The sequence below is a fragment of the Psittacula echo genome (assembly GCF_963264785.1).
Source record: "Psittacula echo genome assembly, chromosome: Z".
Taxonomy (NCBI): domain Eukaryota; kingdom Metazoa; phylum Chordata; class Aves; order Psittaciformes; family Psittacidae; genus Psittacula; species Psittacula echo.
This window is the reverse complement of record NC_137742.1, coordinates 27,654,065-27,671,155: the sequence shown is the minus strand read 5'-3', so window position 1 is coordinate 27,671,155 and position 17,091 is coordinate 27,654,065. Positions and strand designations below refer to the sequence as shown.

Here is a 17,091-nt window from a genome sequence, read left to right as displayed (position 1 = left end):
AATGTATTCTTTACAAATAGTATCTGCAGTGTAATTTTATTTACAGGATATATCGCAAAAGTACATCACATTTAGTGCAAATGCAACTAATGATATAGGTTTATATACTGCTTTGTAAACTTTCCATACTTTTGTAAAATAAAGCTATCCAATTAAATTAGTAACTTACCCATCCCATGTTCCAATAATTACCAGAAATGGCAAATCAGGACTTAAACTCTATATTTTTGATTTTTTTTCTTTCTTTTTTTTTTTTTTTTTTTTTAAAGTTCCCATCAGTGGCTATGGTGGAATGTACCATTGCTTGGTTGATTGTAAAAAGATGAAGTACATCTGAGGTATAAGTTTTTTTTTTACATCTCCATATAAAATGCTCACTGATGATACAGTAAACTTGTACAAATTTTCATCTTATCTGCCTTACCAGCATTACCATATAGGCACTTTTCTACATATTCAAATTAACAGAGTAATTCTGTAATAAGGCATATTCCATGCACACCGTTAGAGAAAGGCAAATAAAAAGGGAAGAGTTATGGAGCATGAAATCTGCATGCATGTGTAATCATATGTTATATAAGATTTCCTCTCTACAGAGAAGATGAACAAAGCTTTTCAACACTGTGCAGATCACACCTAATCTTTTACCAAATCTTCAATAAGTTACTATATTATATTTATTTTCAGGCACCTACCATACTATTTCAAATAAGACTTTCAGCTTGCTTTTGGGAAAAAAAATCTGAAACTTTTTTCTCAAGATACACAGTTTAGTGAAATGCCAAGAAGTCTCTAGAGTTTCCAACTATGGACCACAGATGAGAGATCTCAAAAGTCAGTACGAATCTGCCATAGTCCTCTCCTAATAAGCATATCTCCAGAATCAAGGCAGGCAAATATCTGACATTTAAATTCTCACAGCAACTAAATGGAACTTTCTGATAAGAACTATGCATCCTTATACCTCTGATGGGTTTCGATCAAGAGGGAAATAATTTTCTACATGAACCTCAAAGCATGGCTTTATTAAGATGATGAAAACACATGCAGGATCTGAAAATAATGGACTCATCCTCATTCTAGTCTGGTAATATTGTCCTATGTAGTCCAAATTACTTCAATAAATATCATAGTGTACCTTCTCACAGCTTCAGGAAAGCCCTGGGTATCATGCAAGAAAGCAGTCCACATACATCATGGACAGATAACTTCTAGCTCTCAGGCAGTCTCTTGCCATTTCACAGGGAATCTTCCTAGATATTTCTGGATTGTGTTTAATAACAAAAATTCTGTAGCACATATTACACAACTAAAAAATACAATAGAAATATAAAGATATCTTGAAAAAAAATAAAGCTTTTCACACTCTTACTCCTTCAGAACCAAAGATCGTCATAAGAGTAAGACAATAGAAAAGGCAAAGTCATAAGGATATTGACAGCCCTCAGTTATTAACTGACATTTTATGTGACAAGGTGATTCGGTACAGAAACCAGCAGCAGTAAAATGTGATTATACAAAGCAAAACAAAATCTATCAATAAGTCACCTAGGCCTTACTGAAGTCCCTCCCTCCCCCCAGAAACATCACATACAGTATGCTATATGTGCATTTGCCTTTTGTGCTTTTTAGACATGCACAAAAACTGTGTATCTTAGGAAGGCTGACAGTGAAATTCTGCAACTTTTAAAATTAAAGCAGTAACATTGGAGATTCAAAGCTGTATGCATTCTTCCTCTTCTAAAGCAAGCAAATCAAAGTAGAGCCATATACATGTTATCAATACATGTATTTATAATTGCACACTGATTCAGCAAGAAAAGTTAGCAGGAGAGAGCTAGTGTTAAATATTCAGCTTCATGGTGTTGCAACACCTTCTTCACTTCAGCATATAAAGCCTAGAACTTGGGCCATAAAAAGACTGTAGATCCTTCGTTCCAGCATGGAGTGCTCTATGCATGGTCACTTCTCCAACGCGGAATGCTCACTCAGTCTTGTTCCAATTGCTGCAGGTGAGCAAAGGTAAAAACACAGGACTGAAACACTTGAACACTTATTGGAAAGCAAGAACTTGTTGAACTTCTTAAATAGCATTAACACTGTTAAGATCACGTTTGAATTGTAGGCTCATGACAACATGCATTTTTAAAGGTTCACCTACAGTAGTTCTCTAACAATATGCAATTGAAAACATCAATCATTCCAGGGCAACCTGTTACAGAAGTAATCTGATGACTAAGGCTTTTGGAATCTGACATAATAAATAGAACAAAAAATAGAGGTGGCCTGTGTCATGCATAGAAAAAAGAGATAAAAACTCATTTTCAGATCATGCTGTAATATCAGAACAACCAAATGGAATTTGATTGCTTTAACACTACAAGTAATAACATGATACATACTTCATTAAGAGTCTATACTAACAAAAATTAAGCGAGGCCTTATTTAGCACTAAGGTTTAAGGTTGAGACAGACCCCAAAGTGATCAAGAAATCCTCTTCTAATGTCATATCACATTTAAATGTGAAAATCATTTTAAATTAGCTCAATGACCCATACCATTAAAATACATCCATTGACTTAAAGTATCTGTAAATCCTTTTTCTTTCTTAGGCTCATCAGAAAGGCTAAAAATTTGAGTCATAACCATTTAAATACTCTCCTAATCAACACTGGTCTGTCAGTCGAATTCCATTAATAAAAATCCTAGATCAAAACTATTCTGTCAGTATAAAAGAATACCTTGACCTTCATAATATTCTATCAGATATACATTTTAAAGTAAATTTAAGACATCGAAACCTCATGGGTCTCTAGAGAAACTCCAGTACGTATTCTTTTCAGAACTGTAAATTGTCTGTGATAGCTGAGAAAACAACAATACTTCATTCATTATACTTCTACATAAATCAGACATATATACGAAAACTTGCAAGATAAATAGTAAAAGTCTACAAATGCTACTACTTGGTAGCTTGTGCAGCCCTTATTTTCTATGCTAATAATAAATGAGTTACATGAATGTTTTAAAAAAATAATTAGAATCACAGAATCATATAATAGTTTGGGTTGGAAGGGACCTTCAAAGGTCAACTAGTTCAAAACCCCTGCAACGAGCAGGGACATCTTCAGCTAGATCAGGTCTGTATGTATTTCACACATATATTAAAACTAAGCACTGAATTCATGCTAGTCATGACAAGACATTTCTAGATTGCATACTTCTGTTTGGCCTTAAATTTACAATAGTGACTCAAGAATGAGGGAAAGGAATGTATACCTGCTAAAACTAGAATAAAATAGGCTTTCCTGCTGTTTTCTCCTGCACATAGGATGTGAAACGCTTCAAGAATTTTGGATATTCTCGTTTTGCCACTGCCCGTAAAACTGATGCTGGTGCCCATCCTCCTGGATTCACTAGAAGCAGATAGGAAGACAGACACTGAAATACAGCAAATCCGCTAAAGGCTAGAAAAGAAAATTTAAGTTCATTATTCCTGCAACTCTTTCTGAAGTAGTAACAGGAAAGAAGAATGATCAGCACTTTCTTTTATGCCCTTAAAGCTTGTATTGTAGCACTTTCTACTGTTAATATTAAAGGCTACGATGCCACTATTCAGAAAACATTAAACATGATGTGTTGTGAGTCTTTGGGGAATGCCCAAATGGAAGATGATTTTCTCTTTCCTGGAAACAGAGAACAAGTGATTCAAGTTCCGTCTTATTTCAAAGAAAATGGAAGTCAGTCTTGATTTTTCAATAACTGCTGCATTTGTCTGCAGAATTGCTACATTGCCAATGTCTTACAAATTATTTTTAAATCACTTTAAAAAAACCTCAAACTGATTATAAAATATGCTTCAATTCATAGGGCAAGTATTTTGCTGAAAAAGCTGCCACTTTCCATAAAATCACAGTTCAGAATTTATCAGTGAAAATGATTTTTTTTTTAAGTAATTAGGAAACTTCTAAATAGGAAAAAACCCTCCAGTTTACCCTAGGGTTTAAAACCATATAGTATTACTTGTACAGGATTTACTATAAACTACATCATTCCTATATGGCAAAGATTTATTGAACCAATTTTTCAGGCACTGATTCTTTAGCATGCCATGTAATAGGTGGTTAAAAGTAGTATGTGACCTACTCTTCAAGTGTTTTGTAGCTGCAGGAGAGCACCTAACAAGTATGTAGCTCCAGTACTACAATACACTGCTAAAAACCAGGTACAGTAACAATACAGTTTGGCTTGGACGAATTTTCAGTCAGTACTAAGGATTCTATCAGTTAAATAGAAGGAAGGAATATGTTAAGTCATATGTTCAAATAGAAGGAAGGAATATGTTTATAGTCAATACTAAGGATTCTATCAGTTAAGTAGAAGGAAGGAGAAAAAATAACTGTTTTATTTTTTCTCCTTCCTATTAGCTGCAGCAGTGCTGTGTTTTGGCTTCAGTCTGAGAACAATGCTGATAGCACACCATTGTTTTAGTTGTTGCTAAGTAATGCTTACTCTGATGAATAACTTTTCAGTCTCTCATGCTGTGCCAGTGAGGAGGGGCACAAGAAGCCGGAATTGAGCAGAGAAAGAACACCTGATATTCCATACCACAGCACGTCATGCCCAGGATATGACTGGGGGGAGTCATCCGGAAGGCCCAGATCGCTGCTCAGATCTGAGTATCTGTCAGTCAGCAGGTGGTGAGCAACTGTATTATGCATCACTTGTGTTTATTGTTGGCTTCTTTTCCCCTTCCCTTTTTAGTTTTATATTCTCTTCCCTTGTTATTTTCCCTTATCATTATTATTATAAGTGACAGTAGTAGTAGTTTTGTATTATACTTTAGTTACTGGACTTTCTTATCTCAACCTGTGGGGTTTTACATTCTTCCGATTCTCCTCCCCATCCCACCAGGAGTAGGGGAGAAAAAGGGGAGCAGTGAGTGAGGCAGCTTACTCCGTGTGGTGCTGAGTTACAGGCTAGGCTTAAACCACAGCAGCAGCTTGCAAACATCCTTATGCAAAATGTATTTGCTCCTTCTTAACACAGAGGTTAAGAAATGTATATTTGCTATCAGCAGCTTTTTCAGCCTGGCAAGATGGATCAAGAGGAATACAGCAATACATGAAAAAAACCATACTATTACTAAAACTAAAAGCTATACCAAAGTCATTCCAGTTGCAGACATTTCTTCTGCCCACTGTCCTCCACCCAAGGTTCTGTACTTAGGACTAGGTTACACAACTTCCATTTATTTCTCCTAGAATGCCACACAATGAATGATTCTATTCACTGATTCATGTAGCACATTAATTCAAGTCTTTCTGAACATGAAGACCAAAAGGGTGATGCTATATATAAATTTAACAGAAAACTGCATCAAACTTTTTTTTGCCAGTATTCAGCTTCCCAGAATTAGCATCTATCACGCATGTCATACTGAAAAACATTAGACTTACCATTAGCTACATATGTAATCTTGCATAGGATGTTGTCCCTGCTTATTTCCTTGTTTCCCTCTGGTGGGCTTACTAATGTCTGACAAATCATAGCAATATTTATTTTGGCACGGACACAGCGATTATTCAGCTGCCAGAAAAAAAACAAAACAAAACAAAAAAACCCCACATTTGTAAGCTTCAAATTCAATTTACTTGACTGCTAAGACTTTAATTTACTGTAAAGGCTAAGACACTCCAGAAGCTGTGTTTCCAGGAGTTTGCATTCCAGCACTACATGGATGTAACATGAATGTGAGCAAAATGAAAAGTACATGGTGAATAGGGAAAGTGCTAAACCAAAATGCCTGAATCTCAGGTTTCTGTTTACTTAATAGACATTACAAGTGAATTACTTCAATTATTCTGACAAATGAGTAAAGAAACATTTAAAGAACAATGTTTTAGTATTCACAAATATTGGTTAGTACCTTTTCCCTTGTAAGCAGGCTGTGACGTAGCAATCAGCACAGAAATATTGCAAAGAAAGCAATCACTCCTACTATCTGACAGAACTAAGGCAGACGTAAGAGGGAGATTTAACAGATTCCAAACACAATCATACAAGCCTACTCCTCTATCTGACAATACTGAAGAGTTATTGATTTGAATACATACAATATAACCTCAATTCTTTAAAATGTTTTCACATCTCCAGAAATCTTGCTTCCATTGTGCTGCAGCACCTTAAATCTTCTGACTCTTGAGATAAGGCAAGAAAGCTTTTGTCTCAGAATGCTTTCATAAGGTCATTGTTTAAATAAACGGAATTTCTGCATATCCAGCCCTCCCTCCCAAGTATTGCACATGCATCACCAAATAATAGAAAATGTTACTGTAAAAGTAGACCTTGATAGAATGAAAATAAACACTTACAGGAGCACTATCATGTTCTACAGAGAAATTGCACACAATCCACGTTTCAGGATCATTTTCACTGAATGCTGGTATCTTTCTGATGGCAGACAAATACAGCACATCCCTTTGAGAAGCTGGCCACACTCTCTGCAGAGAAACACCTGAATATAAGCTTTTCCAGTTTTGCAAATTAAGTACTGCTACCCTTGCATAAAGTTAAAAGCAAGCAAGGCAAAACAGGTCAGTCATATAAGTAAAAGTTCCTTCAAGTTAGTACTGAAACAGAACACATCTGTTATACAGCTGCATATCAGGTTATCTGACTTTTTTTTTTTAATGAAACCAAGAAGCAAAAATTCAAGGCCTTTGAAATGCATAAAAACAAGCTTGAATGACTTTTTCAATAGACAAACAGGAAGAGGCAGGTCTTCTGTTCCCTCAATGTCAGGCTTACAGTTTAAGTGAATACTTGCAAGCTACAAACTGAACAGATGCATCTACAGTTACTCTCCAGAGAGAAAGAAGGAGAGACCTATTTAAAACAAGTATTATTTCTAAAAGCTAATACTTCAGTAAGACACATGTGGTAAACTGATACTATCTTAAGAGAAAGTTTCAGAAACAAAGAAGTCTGTAAGAAAATATACAGAAGCCATTTTTCTGACAATACGGGAAAAAAGTCTAGCTTTAACAACACTGTATAGTTTACACAACTGTCTCAAAAATCACAAAAAAGTTTTAAGGTAAACTTTTTTTTAACCACATTATTGGTAAAATTCACAAAGAAAAATATTTGTTTCATACTGGAAGCATGCATATTTAAAATGATTCTGAACATTTTTTGAACATTTTTTATAATATTTAAGTTATAGTTGTTACGTTATAATACAAATGAACATTTTAGGAAATTTATACCAGAACTGGTGGGAGGTGAGCACACACACGACATAATGAAGTTACAAGAACAAATGTTATACCATCAATTATACCACCTCATAATGCAAATGTGTATGCCAACTAACTGTGGGCAACAATAGCTTAAGTTATTTTAAAAAAAGCGTACATATAATGCTATAGGTTTCTTCTTTGTAGGTCAGTGTTCATTAATTGCTTCCATTTCCTTTAGAAGGTTTCTGTCTTACTGGCAGTGATACATTTAGAGATTAAAAACAGTCCTCATTTGTTATTACAAGCTCTATCGGACACAAACACAACCAATTATGCTATCTGACAAAGATGCAGTTTAATAGAGAACTTGCTCTGAAATGTTGTTCTGAACAGTATTTAAATTGTTAAGCCATTAAAATATTCAGAATAAGATTAGACTTAAACTCTTAAGTGTTATTACCTTATGTGTCTGGTAAATGATGATTGCATTATCAGCTAAATTTTCCACAACATGGAAATTTTCAATTGTTGCTGAAAAAGGAGGGGGAGGAGAGAAAAATCAAGCATACACATTAGGTTAGTGTTATAGACAACATCCTTGCCAATAAACACACAAAGCTTAGGAACCAGTTCCTTACTTTCCCAGTCATTACGAACATCAACATTCCAGAAGTAGTGGCAGACTTCATGCCCTGTTACCCCTTTAACAGCATGGGTTGCTTTCAAAGGATCTAAAACTATTCCATTCTCTTCAACCTCTCTTCTGTATACCTATACCAAACACAAAGAAGGAAAAGCAGAACAGAAATTATCTAAACTGATCATGCTTGATTTTTTAAAAAATATTAAAAAAAACCCCAAACCAACCCCACCAAAACCATCAAACCACCCACTTAGCTATAAGACCAACATATGAATAATTTGCCATGTCAGTGTTCTCTGGTAAGTACCAATGCAGGCATCCTTTCATGGCAATTCACATAAGTATTTTAAGAATCTCTACTCCAAGAATGATTAAGCTACCTTAATTATCACTATGCACAAGAATCCATGCAAGCGGAGTACAGCAGCCATCACAGTAACTTGCTACTCTAACATTTTCAGACATCAAATTTACACGTTACCAAGTTTTGAGTAGGAAATAATGAGAAAGGAATCTGCAAAGATGAAGCTATTACAAGAGTTACATACAATTTTGTATGAATAAATATAGTAGAAGCCACAACTTTTGTGGACTCCAGTCCTAACTTAATCCTATTCTCAGAAGGTTTAACAGCATAACTTGCTGATAGTATTCCCAGAAAGTCATAGAATCATGCAGGCTGGAAAAGATCCTTACGACCATTAAGTCCAAACATAAACCTAACACTGCCAAGTCCACCAGACTGAAAGTATCTGTCTTCACAGCATATCATATCAATTAAGCAAAATCCCAAATGTTTACCTTCATTTCTCCTTCTTCTACCACTAGTTGCCAATTGGCATCTCCTCCGACATCTTGCAAGGAATACGTCATATGGTTTTGTACCATTTCTTCCACCTTTAAAGGAGAAAAAAAAAACCAAACAAACCAACAAACCACATTAAATCATTCCTTCCATCTTCTTGGGCAGAGACTGTACAGTACCTGAAGCCAGAAGTCAATACTTCAAATCCTGTGCAGGAGCTGAATTTGGACAACAGAGCTTTCTATTACAGGTTAAGAACAAGCAGGTATCTCTGGCCTTCAGAAAAAGAATCAAAAATTGTGATTCAACTTCCACCTTCATCCTTTTCAAGTACTTCCTATCCTTTCTTTGCACCTCTATAAACCTTCAGAGCTCACTATTTCTACCTAAGACTGTTTTATTTCAGCATATAGGAACTCACTTCAGGTATCTCTACTAAGAATTACAATATACTGCAAGATATTAACTGAAGAGCATTTAAAAAGCTTAACAAAGGTTGGGAGGATGAGGGAGAAAGATAAGCTCTAAAAAAGTGAGTGAATATCAAACCTCATATTGGAATAGCATTGAAAGAAACACTCATGAGCAAAGCATGCCTATTCTGTTTCATTGACATTTTTGCACAGTTGCCTGTTAGAAAAAAGAACCAAAATGCTTACATTCAAAAGATTTGTTTGGAGACTCTATTCTTATAAAATACTAATTTAAGAATTATTTATCTAGACTCATGTGTACCTTTCATAAAGGCCAAAAATTTGGTATGTCTTTATCAATCATAGAAAGGTTTGGGTTAGAAGGGACCTAGTTCCAAACTCCTGCCATGGGCAGGGACACCCTCTACCTGACCAAGTTGCTCAAAGCCCTGTCTAACCTGTGCCAGTGTCTCACCACCCTCACAGGTAAGAATTTCTTCCTGAAATCTAATTTAAATCTATCCTCTTCCAGTTTAAAGGCATTCCCCTTATCCTGTCACTATATGCCCTTGTAAAAAGTTCCTCTCCAGATTTCTTGTAGGCCCCTTTAGGTACTGGAAGGCTGCTATGTCTGCAAATACCTCATTTTTTTTTTTAATTCCATGGAATGTGCATGAAAACGGGTGCTAGCACAAGAAATAGATTTTTATTTAAAATATACAATCTTATTCTGTTTCTTTGGTTCTCCATCCCTTTCTAAATCCCAGTCACCTGCAACTAAAAATAACAGCAAAAATAAAAAGAATCCATTGTCATGTTTACAAATACTGGAAACACTTCAATAACTTTTTTCCACCCAAAAGGCAGGTGACTACTAATACTTGTCACAGCAAGTAAGTCCATGTGATTGACACTATTTTCCTGAATTACTAGAAATAGGGTGGTTTTTCTCCTCAAGAACAAAAGCACTACAAGCAAAGGTTAGTTAATTGACCAACACAAAGGTTAGCTGAAGAAGCGCACAATCACAAGATTGACAGTCTGAACTCATAAATGGCTTTGCACAACTAAAAAAAGAAAAAAAAGCCTAGTGTACCTATAATATATAAAACATATTTAAGCAAGTAGTACAAGTAGAAAGCAAAACTAAAGAATACTTAATCATCTTTATCTGGCATAATACAGAGTTTAAATGTGTTATTTAATTTAAAGCAAATAATTTTGCTTGTACTACGCACTCCATGGGCAGCACACTGAAAACCAGGAAGAAAAAGGAGGAATGTTACCAGTCCAGTTCAGGGGAGTGTCTTTGCTTTTTTGTTTTGGAGTTAAAATGAACTAAAACCATCCACACAATTTGTTTTTCTGCTTTTACACAGGCCTTTTTTTCCTACCTATTTCTAGCAGGTTTCCTACAGAAGATTCTTCCCTTAACCCCATGAAACAATGACAGTACAATCCAAACCAGGTGAGAACGTAGGTTATTTAAATATTCCATTTACTAGCTCTAGATCACACTTCTTTCAGAAAGGAATCCTCGCCACGGTCCCAACATTTACCTGCAACATCTTCAGGTCCCTATGTCTCTTCTCCCCTAGTTCCTAATCTGTTAAGGACAAAGCTAGCTTTTGTAGGTTTGTTTTGTCCTTTGCTGCTTTTTGCTTTATGCTGAAATCAGAGGGATGAGAAGAGCAAGGTAAGAAGAGAAGAAGGCATCCACAGTAGTGCAGTCTAAACAGTTTCTTACTTCTGCTTCACTAAGGAATTGCAGTACCTACAACTGCCATGTGCATATTACCTGCCCAAATTCCACTAATCTACACACTGATCGCTGTCAACCTGCACCTATTTCAGAGCCACAGAGTCAAGACTCACAGCTCCTTTCCTGTTGGAGAGGCCAAATTATTACCTCTGGGTTCCTGGCAGGCTACAGCGATAGTCTCCAAAAATACATGTAACCTGTATGCCATGCAGTCTAGGCCTGAACACTAGGTGGGAAGTTCTTCACTTTAAAGGCCCTTGGAACAGCTCAATCTATTTTAAAATTGAATAGTTCTTTAGCAGAAAATTATATGCACATTAAAAATAAAACTGCACTTAAAAGAAGGTGATCTGATCTCCTGTTCAACTGGCAATGACAAATCCAATGCCTTCATAGAGGCACATGGAAGAAGCAGCTCCAATCAGAATACAATTTATACTTCTCAATCTCAAAAAAGAGGCTGCGAGTTTCTACTTGACCTTTTACTGATTTAAAAATTCTCTTCATATGAATGAAGTCTAGAAACAAGTCACATTTATTCAGAATCAAGATATTAGCTTGCCTTTCCAAAAGCCAAATACTCTGCCTGGGCAGAGAGGTCAATTTCATATTAATAAGGTCCAGGGCACATTGCCAACAAAAGAAGGTGTGCTGCTTTTCTCTTTGTGCTATGTTACCTGCTTATTCAGCAGCAATGAAACTCAAGAGTAGGTGAACTGACTTGTGGATGTAGGAAAAATTTGTTCTAGAGAAAATATTTGGGGTGGTGGGCTGTGGGAGAGTAGCTTCCCATAAGTTAAGATGATCATCCTTTCTGCAGTAAGCCCATTAACTTGAAACTGCATTTGAAGGCATTCGGTAGTAACTTCTATGTAGTATAATCCATGCTGCAGCTGAAAAGAGCAACAACTTGACTTCAGTCCATTTGATCCTGATTCTTAAAGTCTCTTTTCATTATGGTGATACGGACCTGATCCACCTAAGATTTGTTTTTAAATTGCTAGTTTTTCAGGCACACTAGTGCTCTGGAACTGAGGTCTGAATGTACAAACGTTGTCACAGGCATAAAAGATGAAAATAAGGAGGCCTGCATGCTTTAGCAGCTAGGAGTTTCCCTGATATTGAACTGCCATTGTGATCACGGCCTGACAGACAATCAGTTTCTGTGTTTGGAATAAAACATACTTTCTCTTACTTGATTTTCTCCCTTCCCCAGAACAAAAAGAAACCTGAAAGACTAACTTGACTAGTGGAGTACTGGTAGAGGAGCCTATCAGTGTTGTGCTACATGACCTCTGATTTTTTCCCTTGCAGTAAGTTAAAATTTCAGATATTAACTGACTGCAAATGGTTAATGAAAGTATTGGGATTTCAGTCCAATAAGCAAGTCCTTAAGTGATACGGTCCTGCTCATAAAGCAGGTAGTACGGTCTGCAAGTTGTATAATTCCATACTCCGTTAAACAAAAGAAAATCCACTCCTATTTGAAAAAGCAGGTTGTTTGCTGCATTGGTTAATAATTTCTAAAAAAGTCCAAAATAACAGATCCCAGAAAGAGGCTCCATATTCACAATCACATACAGACCACAGCAGGAAAAAAACTAATGGCATGCAACCATATGACCTCACCTACCTAATTCTATTCTAAACTACAATCTTCAGAGAAAGCACCTAAAGTAATTTTGTATATTATTGGAATATGTCTCTATGACTACATTGACACATTCAGGATGTCAGACTCATTTTCAGAATGGTGAGTAAATATGCTGAAACTCTTCAGTAAAAATTCTCATATCCATAATCTTGTTTATCAGCATACTTTATGAGCTTTCAGTAATAAAACTAGTTGTAGAAGTAAAAATGGTCAGTGAGCCTTAACAATTAGTACATTTATGTGATTACAAACAGAAGATAAATACAAAATTAAACCTTTGATTTAAAAGCAAGAAAAACTGTTCAGTTTGTAGCAAAGACCATCTCCATCCCACACAAAACAGGTTATATTCTACTTTTATTATAATCAGAAATGCAAAATTTTCAAGTTGAAGGCATTTTTAAAGCTATCTAATTAAATCCAACGGTTTCATGAGATTGGGGCCACTGCACAAGTTGATATGCATGCAAGCTGGATGTAAAAGGACAACCATTTAGTACAGGAATAGAGAATTCCTTTGTTTGTCTCAGCATACTAGTTTAAAGCGAGCAGTGATTTATGTAACAAAAAACCCAGGTTCTAGAGAAGAGGATGAAATACCGCAGAGATATGCAACCCCCACTCGACATATTAATACAGTACCTGGGTGCTGAATCTGTGAACATCATCAGAGGCACTGACTAGATCAATGGAAGACATGGAGGAAGAGCGACTATAGGGCTACCAGAGACAGACAAAGAAAAAACCAAGTAATCAGAACAAAGGCACAACAGAGCATTCAGTACCAACTTGCAAGCACAAGATAATGAAGAAAAGGAAAACAAAAGCAGCAAGCACAGCAGCAAATGCTGATTTCATGCACCTATTATGTATTATGCTCCCAGTGTAGCCCTGAGAGGAGCACAGTGTTTCCAGTAACACTAGAAAAAAAGCAACTGGATTTTTTTAAATTTTTTTTTCTTTTACAAAATCAATTCAATGAGTTTTGGTAAAGGTATCTTGAAAGTACTGAGGTTAACAAGTTGAAATTGTTTCCTTTATTATCTAACTGACAAGCTTGATACAAGTGAAAAGTATTCTAAATACTCAAATCAGTGTTTTTTTGAGCCAAGCCGGAAAACAGTCCTTCTCCAATTCTGGCTACTCCATTTGAAAAATGAGTAAACCACTGACAGTTACTAGAAACACTTTTTTTTAAATAAAAATCTCACCTACCCATATAAGATATTATACAGAAATATCATAGGTTAGCCCATCATTCAGGAGATCATGAGAAATACCTTACCATTTGAACAAATCGGTGAGTCCCCACAGCAGAATATGCATCTCCAGAAGGTAAGGTTGTTGGCCAGTGTAATCTAACCTTTTCACTTTGGGACTGCAACAGAATAGGTTTAATTATCAGTAGTCACCTGCTACTGGAAGGACTATGAAATAGTGAGTCATCCTCAACCTACATAGTGGCTACAACAACTAATGCTATTGGTGACAGGCATGAAGCTGTCATCCTATCGGAATTCTCAGTAAGTGAATGGGAGTAAAGACTGAATTTGTCTGTACTTCAAGGGGTACTTCAGAGTTAAGGAAAATAGATTGGCAGCATTAAGGATCCATTAAGTACTAGCACAACAGTCACTCAAAACTTGCACTGTCTGTTCAGAGACCATATATATATATACCATATATATCCATTAGAAAGTCTTTTAATTCTTAACCAAGTCATTGTAGTCACTATATATATAGACCATATATATATATGGTAGAGACCATATATATATATATATACCATATATATCCATTAGAAAGTCTTTTAATTCTTAACCAAGTCATTGTAGTCACTATATTTATAAACCTAAACACTTTTAAGACAAAGGATGCACTACTTTGTAATTCCCTCTCATTTATATACTGCCATACTTTCTCATGTTCTATGTATTTCCTCATATGCATCTTATCCCTTTTTGATCCTTGTCACTGAAGTGTATTGAAGAAATGAGTTAAGAGCAGTAGCCAGAACCTACAGAATTTTAAAACAAAAACTGAACACCAACAGAACTACACCTTTGCTGTTTCACATACTGCAAGAGTCAAAAGGAACTTTGGAGCAAAAACTAGGTTTTGAGAAACAGCTCCACTGTTTTGATATTCTTAATAAGGGCATCAGTTACATACAAAGGTAAGTTTATACCGCATGCTTATTTAGGAATTAGGAACTACAGACATTCAACTAGTTAACACTTACCCTACAATGGTCTCTGTAAGCTGAGAAGTCACTTTTCTCAAAATTAGTGTTAAGCAACAATATTTAACTGTAAAAATACCAAGTGAATTCCCCTCATCAATGTCAGAATAAAATACCTAGAGCTTCAGGAGATGCACCCCAAGACTGAGTTTAAGTCACAGAAATCTCCCACAAACACCCATCATTAAAACATTTTTCAAGTATCAATACCTGTTCTTCCATTTTGTCCTGTCTATCGAGAGCAGCTTCAACAGCATCAAAGAACTCCTCTTCATTAATCAGACTATTAGGACCTTCCTAGAGCATAAAAACCAAAACTAGTTCAAAATTCTGGAGACATGAGAGTTCCACTTCACTTTAATATTAGAATAACATATTTATATATTATGCATATGACTGTTGGAAGCAAATTTCTTTTACAGACCTCAATTTCTTAGATTAAAATTCCTCTGAAAAACCTACTTGTTAAAAGAAGTTACTTCCTCTAACTACAATTTAGAGATAGCGTATAAAGGAGAAAAAAACCAGGAAACTGAGTAACAGTGTCAATAAGCTCTGAGGGCACATTTAGGCTTTAATTAACATGTATCTTCTCTTAAAACCATTTATTGTGTGTCAGTAAAGTGCACATTAACATAATTGTGTAGTTAAGACTCTTTCCAAGAATTCCAGTGCCTTAGGCAGATTTCAGATAAGTTCTCAAAACATAACAAGAGAAGGGAAAATTCTGGAATCTCTATTGAAAATTCTTGGAAAGAACTGTTTAACACTAAAAAGCAGGTGGAGATGAGTCAATTATTAAAAATTCAGATCTACAAAGTAAAATCTTAGTTTCAGAGAATTAGGTTTACTGCTTTCAGTATACTGTAAAACAAGGCAAATCAGCATATTTCAAAAAACTACAATGAGGATATGTGGGAGAAGCAGCTGTGTCCATAACCAGGGAGCCAAAGTCCAGCTTTCATAGAACCATAGAATGGTTTGGGTTGGAAAGGACCTTAAAATCATCAAGTTCCAACTCCCCTGCCATGGGCAGGGACACCTCACACTAAACCTCACACTAAGGCTCTGTCAACCTGGCCCTGAATCTATCTATCTTTTTTTTTTATTTTTATTTTTACAGTGTATACCTCAGTCACAACAGAAAAACTAAGCTCAAGCATCTTCTAAATATCTCAACATATTAATAATATTTCTCAGGCTATGATTTGTAAATAGAAACATGTTTGATTAATGTACATGAAAGGCTCAAATTCTTAAAAATTATGCAAACTGCATTATAGGTGCATTAGCTTATATTATTCTTCAGAATTAGCTTATTCTTCACAATGTGGTTTACGTGGCTTAGAATTTGACTGACTACCTCACTGCAGAGGAAGCTGCTGAAATATGCAATTTAACAGATAAAAGGAATCTAAAAATCACTGAATTTGTCAATATAAAACTTCAGTTGGCAACTTAAAAATCAATTGAAGATAGACTTCAGATTTGAGAACTGCCTGTGCAGTCAGGGTTTCATATTTGCCTTACATATCTATACAGCTGAACCATCAAAAAGAGAAAGTACAAATCTAGTGCACATAAGCCATCTCAAATGTACAAGAAAAAACAGTAAAAAAAAATCAGCAAGAATATCTGTGAGCAACATGCTTTAGACAAAAGAAGAACATAGAAGCCTGAGGTAAAGACAGACTTCATTGTCAAAATATTAAGTACTGAGATTCTTCATACAGTTTCTGTTTCCAAGGTGGAAAATCAGAAATGCCATGAACACACTTGCACAAGACAAACACCTTGATTTACACACCATTCACCCCTCTTTGAGAAGCAAACCAATCTTTACAAGTCCCAGCATTTTTAAAGATTTCAAAAGCAGACTTTGTACCTCATAGTCTGGCCCTCCAAAGTGGGACTTTTTCTTCAGTTCTGTCACAGCATTTTTGTACGCTTCTTCAATTCTCCTCCTCTTCTCTGACTCCTGTAAAATTACATGGTAATGTGATTGAGGAAAAATGAATCGACTGCTGATAGTCAACATGCCAATAAACGGAATTACCTGACTGGTATAGTTTTGTTTTGTTTTGGTTTTTTTTCTTCCCCCAAGTAAAAACTGCAAAGCTGCTGATTTTCTGAATTTATTTGCATGCATGTATTATATGTACCCATATACATACACATCTATAATACAATGCCTGGGTAGCTAACTATCTTGATGATACCTTCTTTAAGTCATGTGAAAGAAACTAGATCAGCAAGCAAAACTGGTATCTAGCTTAAGCATAGCTATTAGTGGTTCACTGACTTTGTGTCTGGCAGTTCATATAAAA

General features: G+C 35.7%; 1 protein-coding gene across 5 annotated transcripts in view; it reads right to left on the bottom strand.

Annotated features, from left to right (window-relative positions):
- Nucleotides 1-290: 290 nt before the first annotated feature.
- CERT1 (ceramide transporter 1) overlaps nucleotides 291-17,091 on the bottom strand; it is a 72,995-nt gene continuing 56,194 nt past the window's right edge. For 2 of the 5 annotated variants that reach the window (XM_080637173.1, XM_080637172.1), the window contains exons 9-19: nucleotides 16,650-16,742; nucleotides 14,975-15,061; nucleotides 13,808-13,900; nucleotides 13,165-13,242; nucleotides 8,690-8,785; nucleotides 7,884-8,016; nucleotides 7,706-7,776; nucleotides 6,376-6,504; nucleotides 5,461-5,590; nucleotides 3,281-3,468; nucleotides 291-2,006 (exon numbers count right to left, since the gene is read on the bottom strand). In XM_080637173.1, coding sequence (XP_080493299.1) covers nucleotides 3,290-3,468; nucleotides 5,461-5,590; nucleotides 6,376-6,504; nucleotides 7,706-7,776; nucleotides 7,884-8,016; nucleotides 8,690-8,785; nucleotides 13,165-13,242; nucleotides 13,808-13,900; nucleotides 14,975-15,061; nucleotides 16,650-16,742 — 1,089 coding nt within the window. In that variant the 3' untranslated portion in view covers nucleotides 291-2,006; nucleotides 3,281-3,289. The remainder of the gene's footprint in view (nucleotides 2,007-3,280; nucleotides 3,469-5,460; nucleotides 5,591-6,375; nucleotides 6,505-7,705; nucleotides 7,777-7,883; nucleotides 8,017-8,689; nucleotides 8,786-13,164; nucleotides 13,243-13,807; nucleotides 13,901-14,974; nucleotides 15,062-16,649; nucleotides 16,743-17,091) is intronic. The other 3 variants (XM_080637174.1, XM_080637175.1, XM_080637176.1) reach the window with 3 other exon arrangements.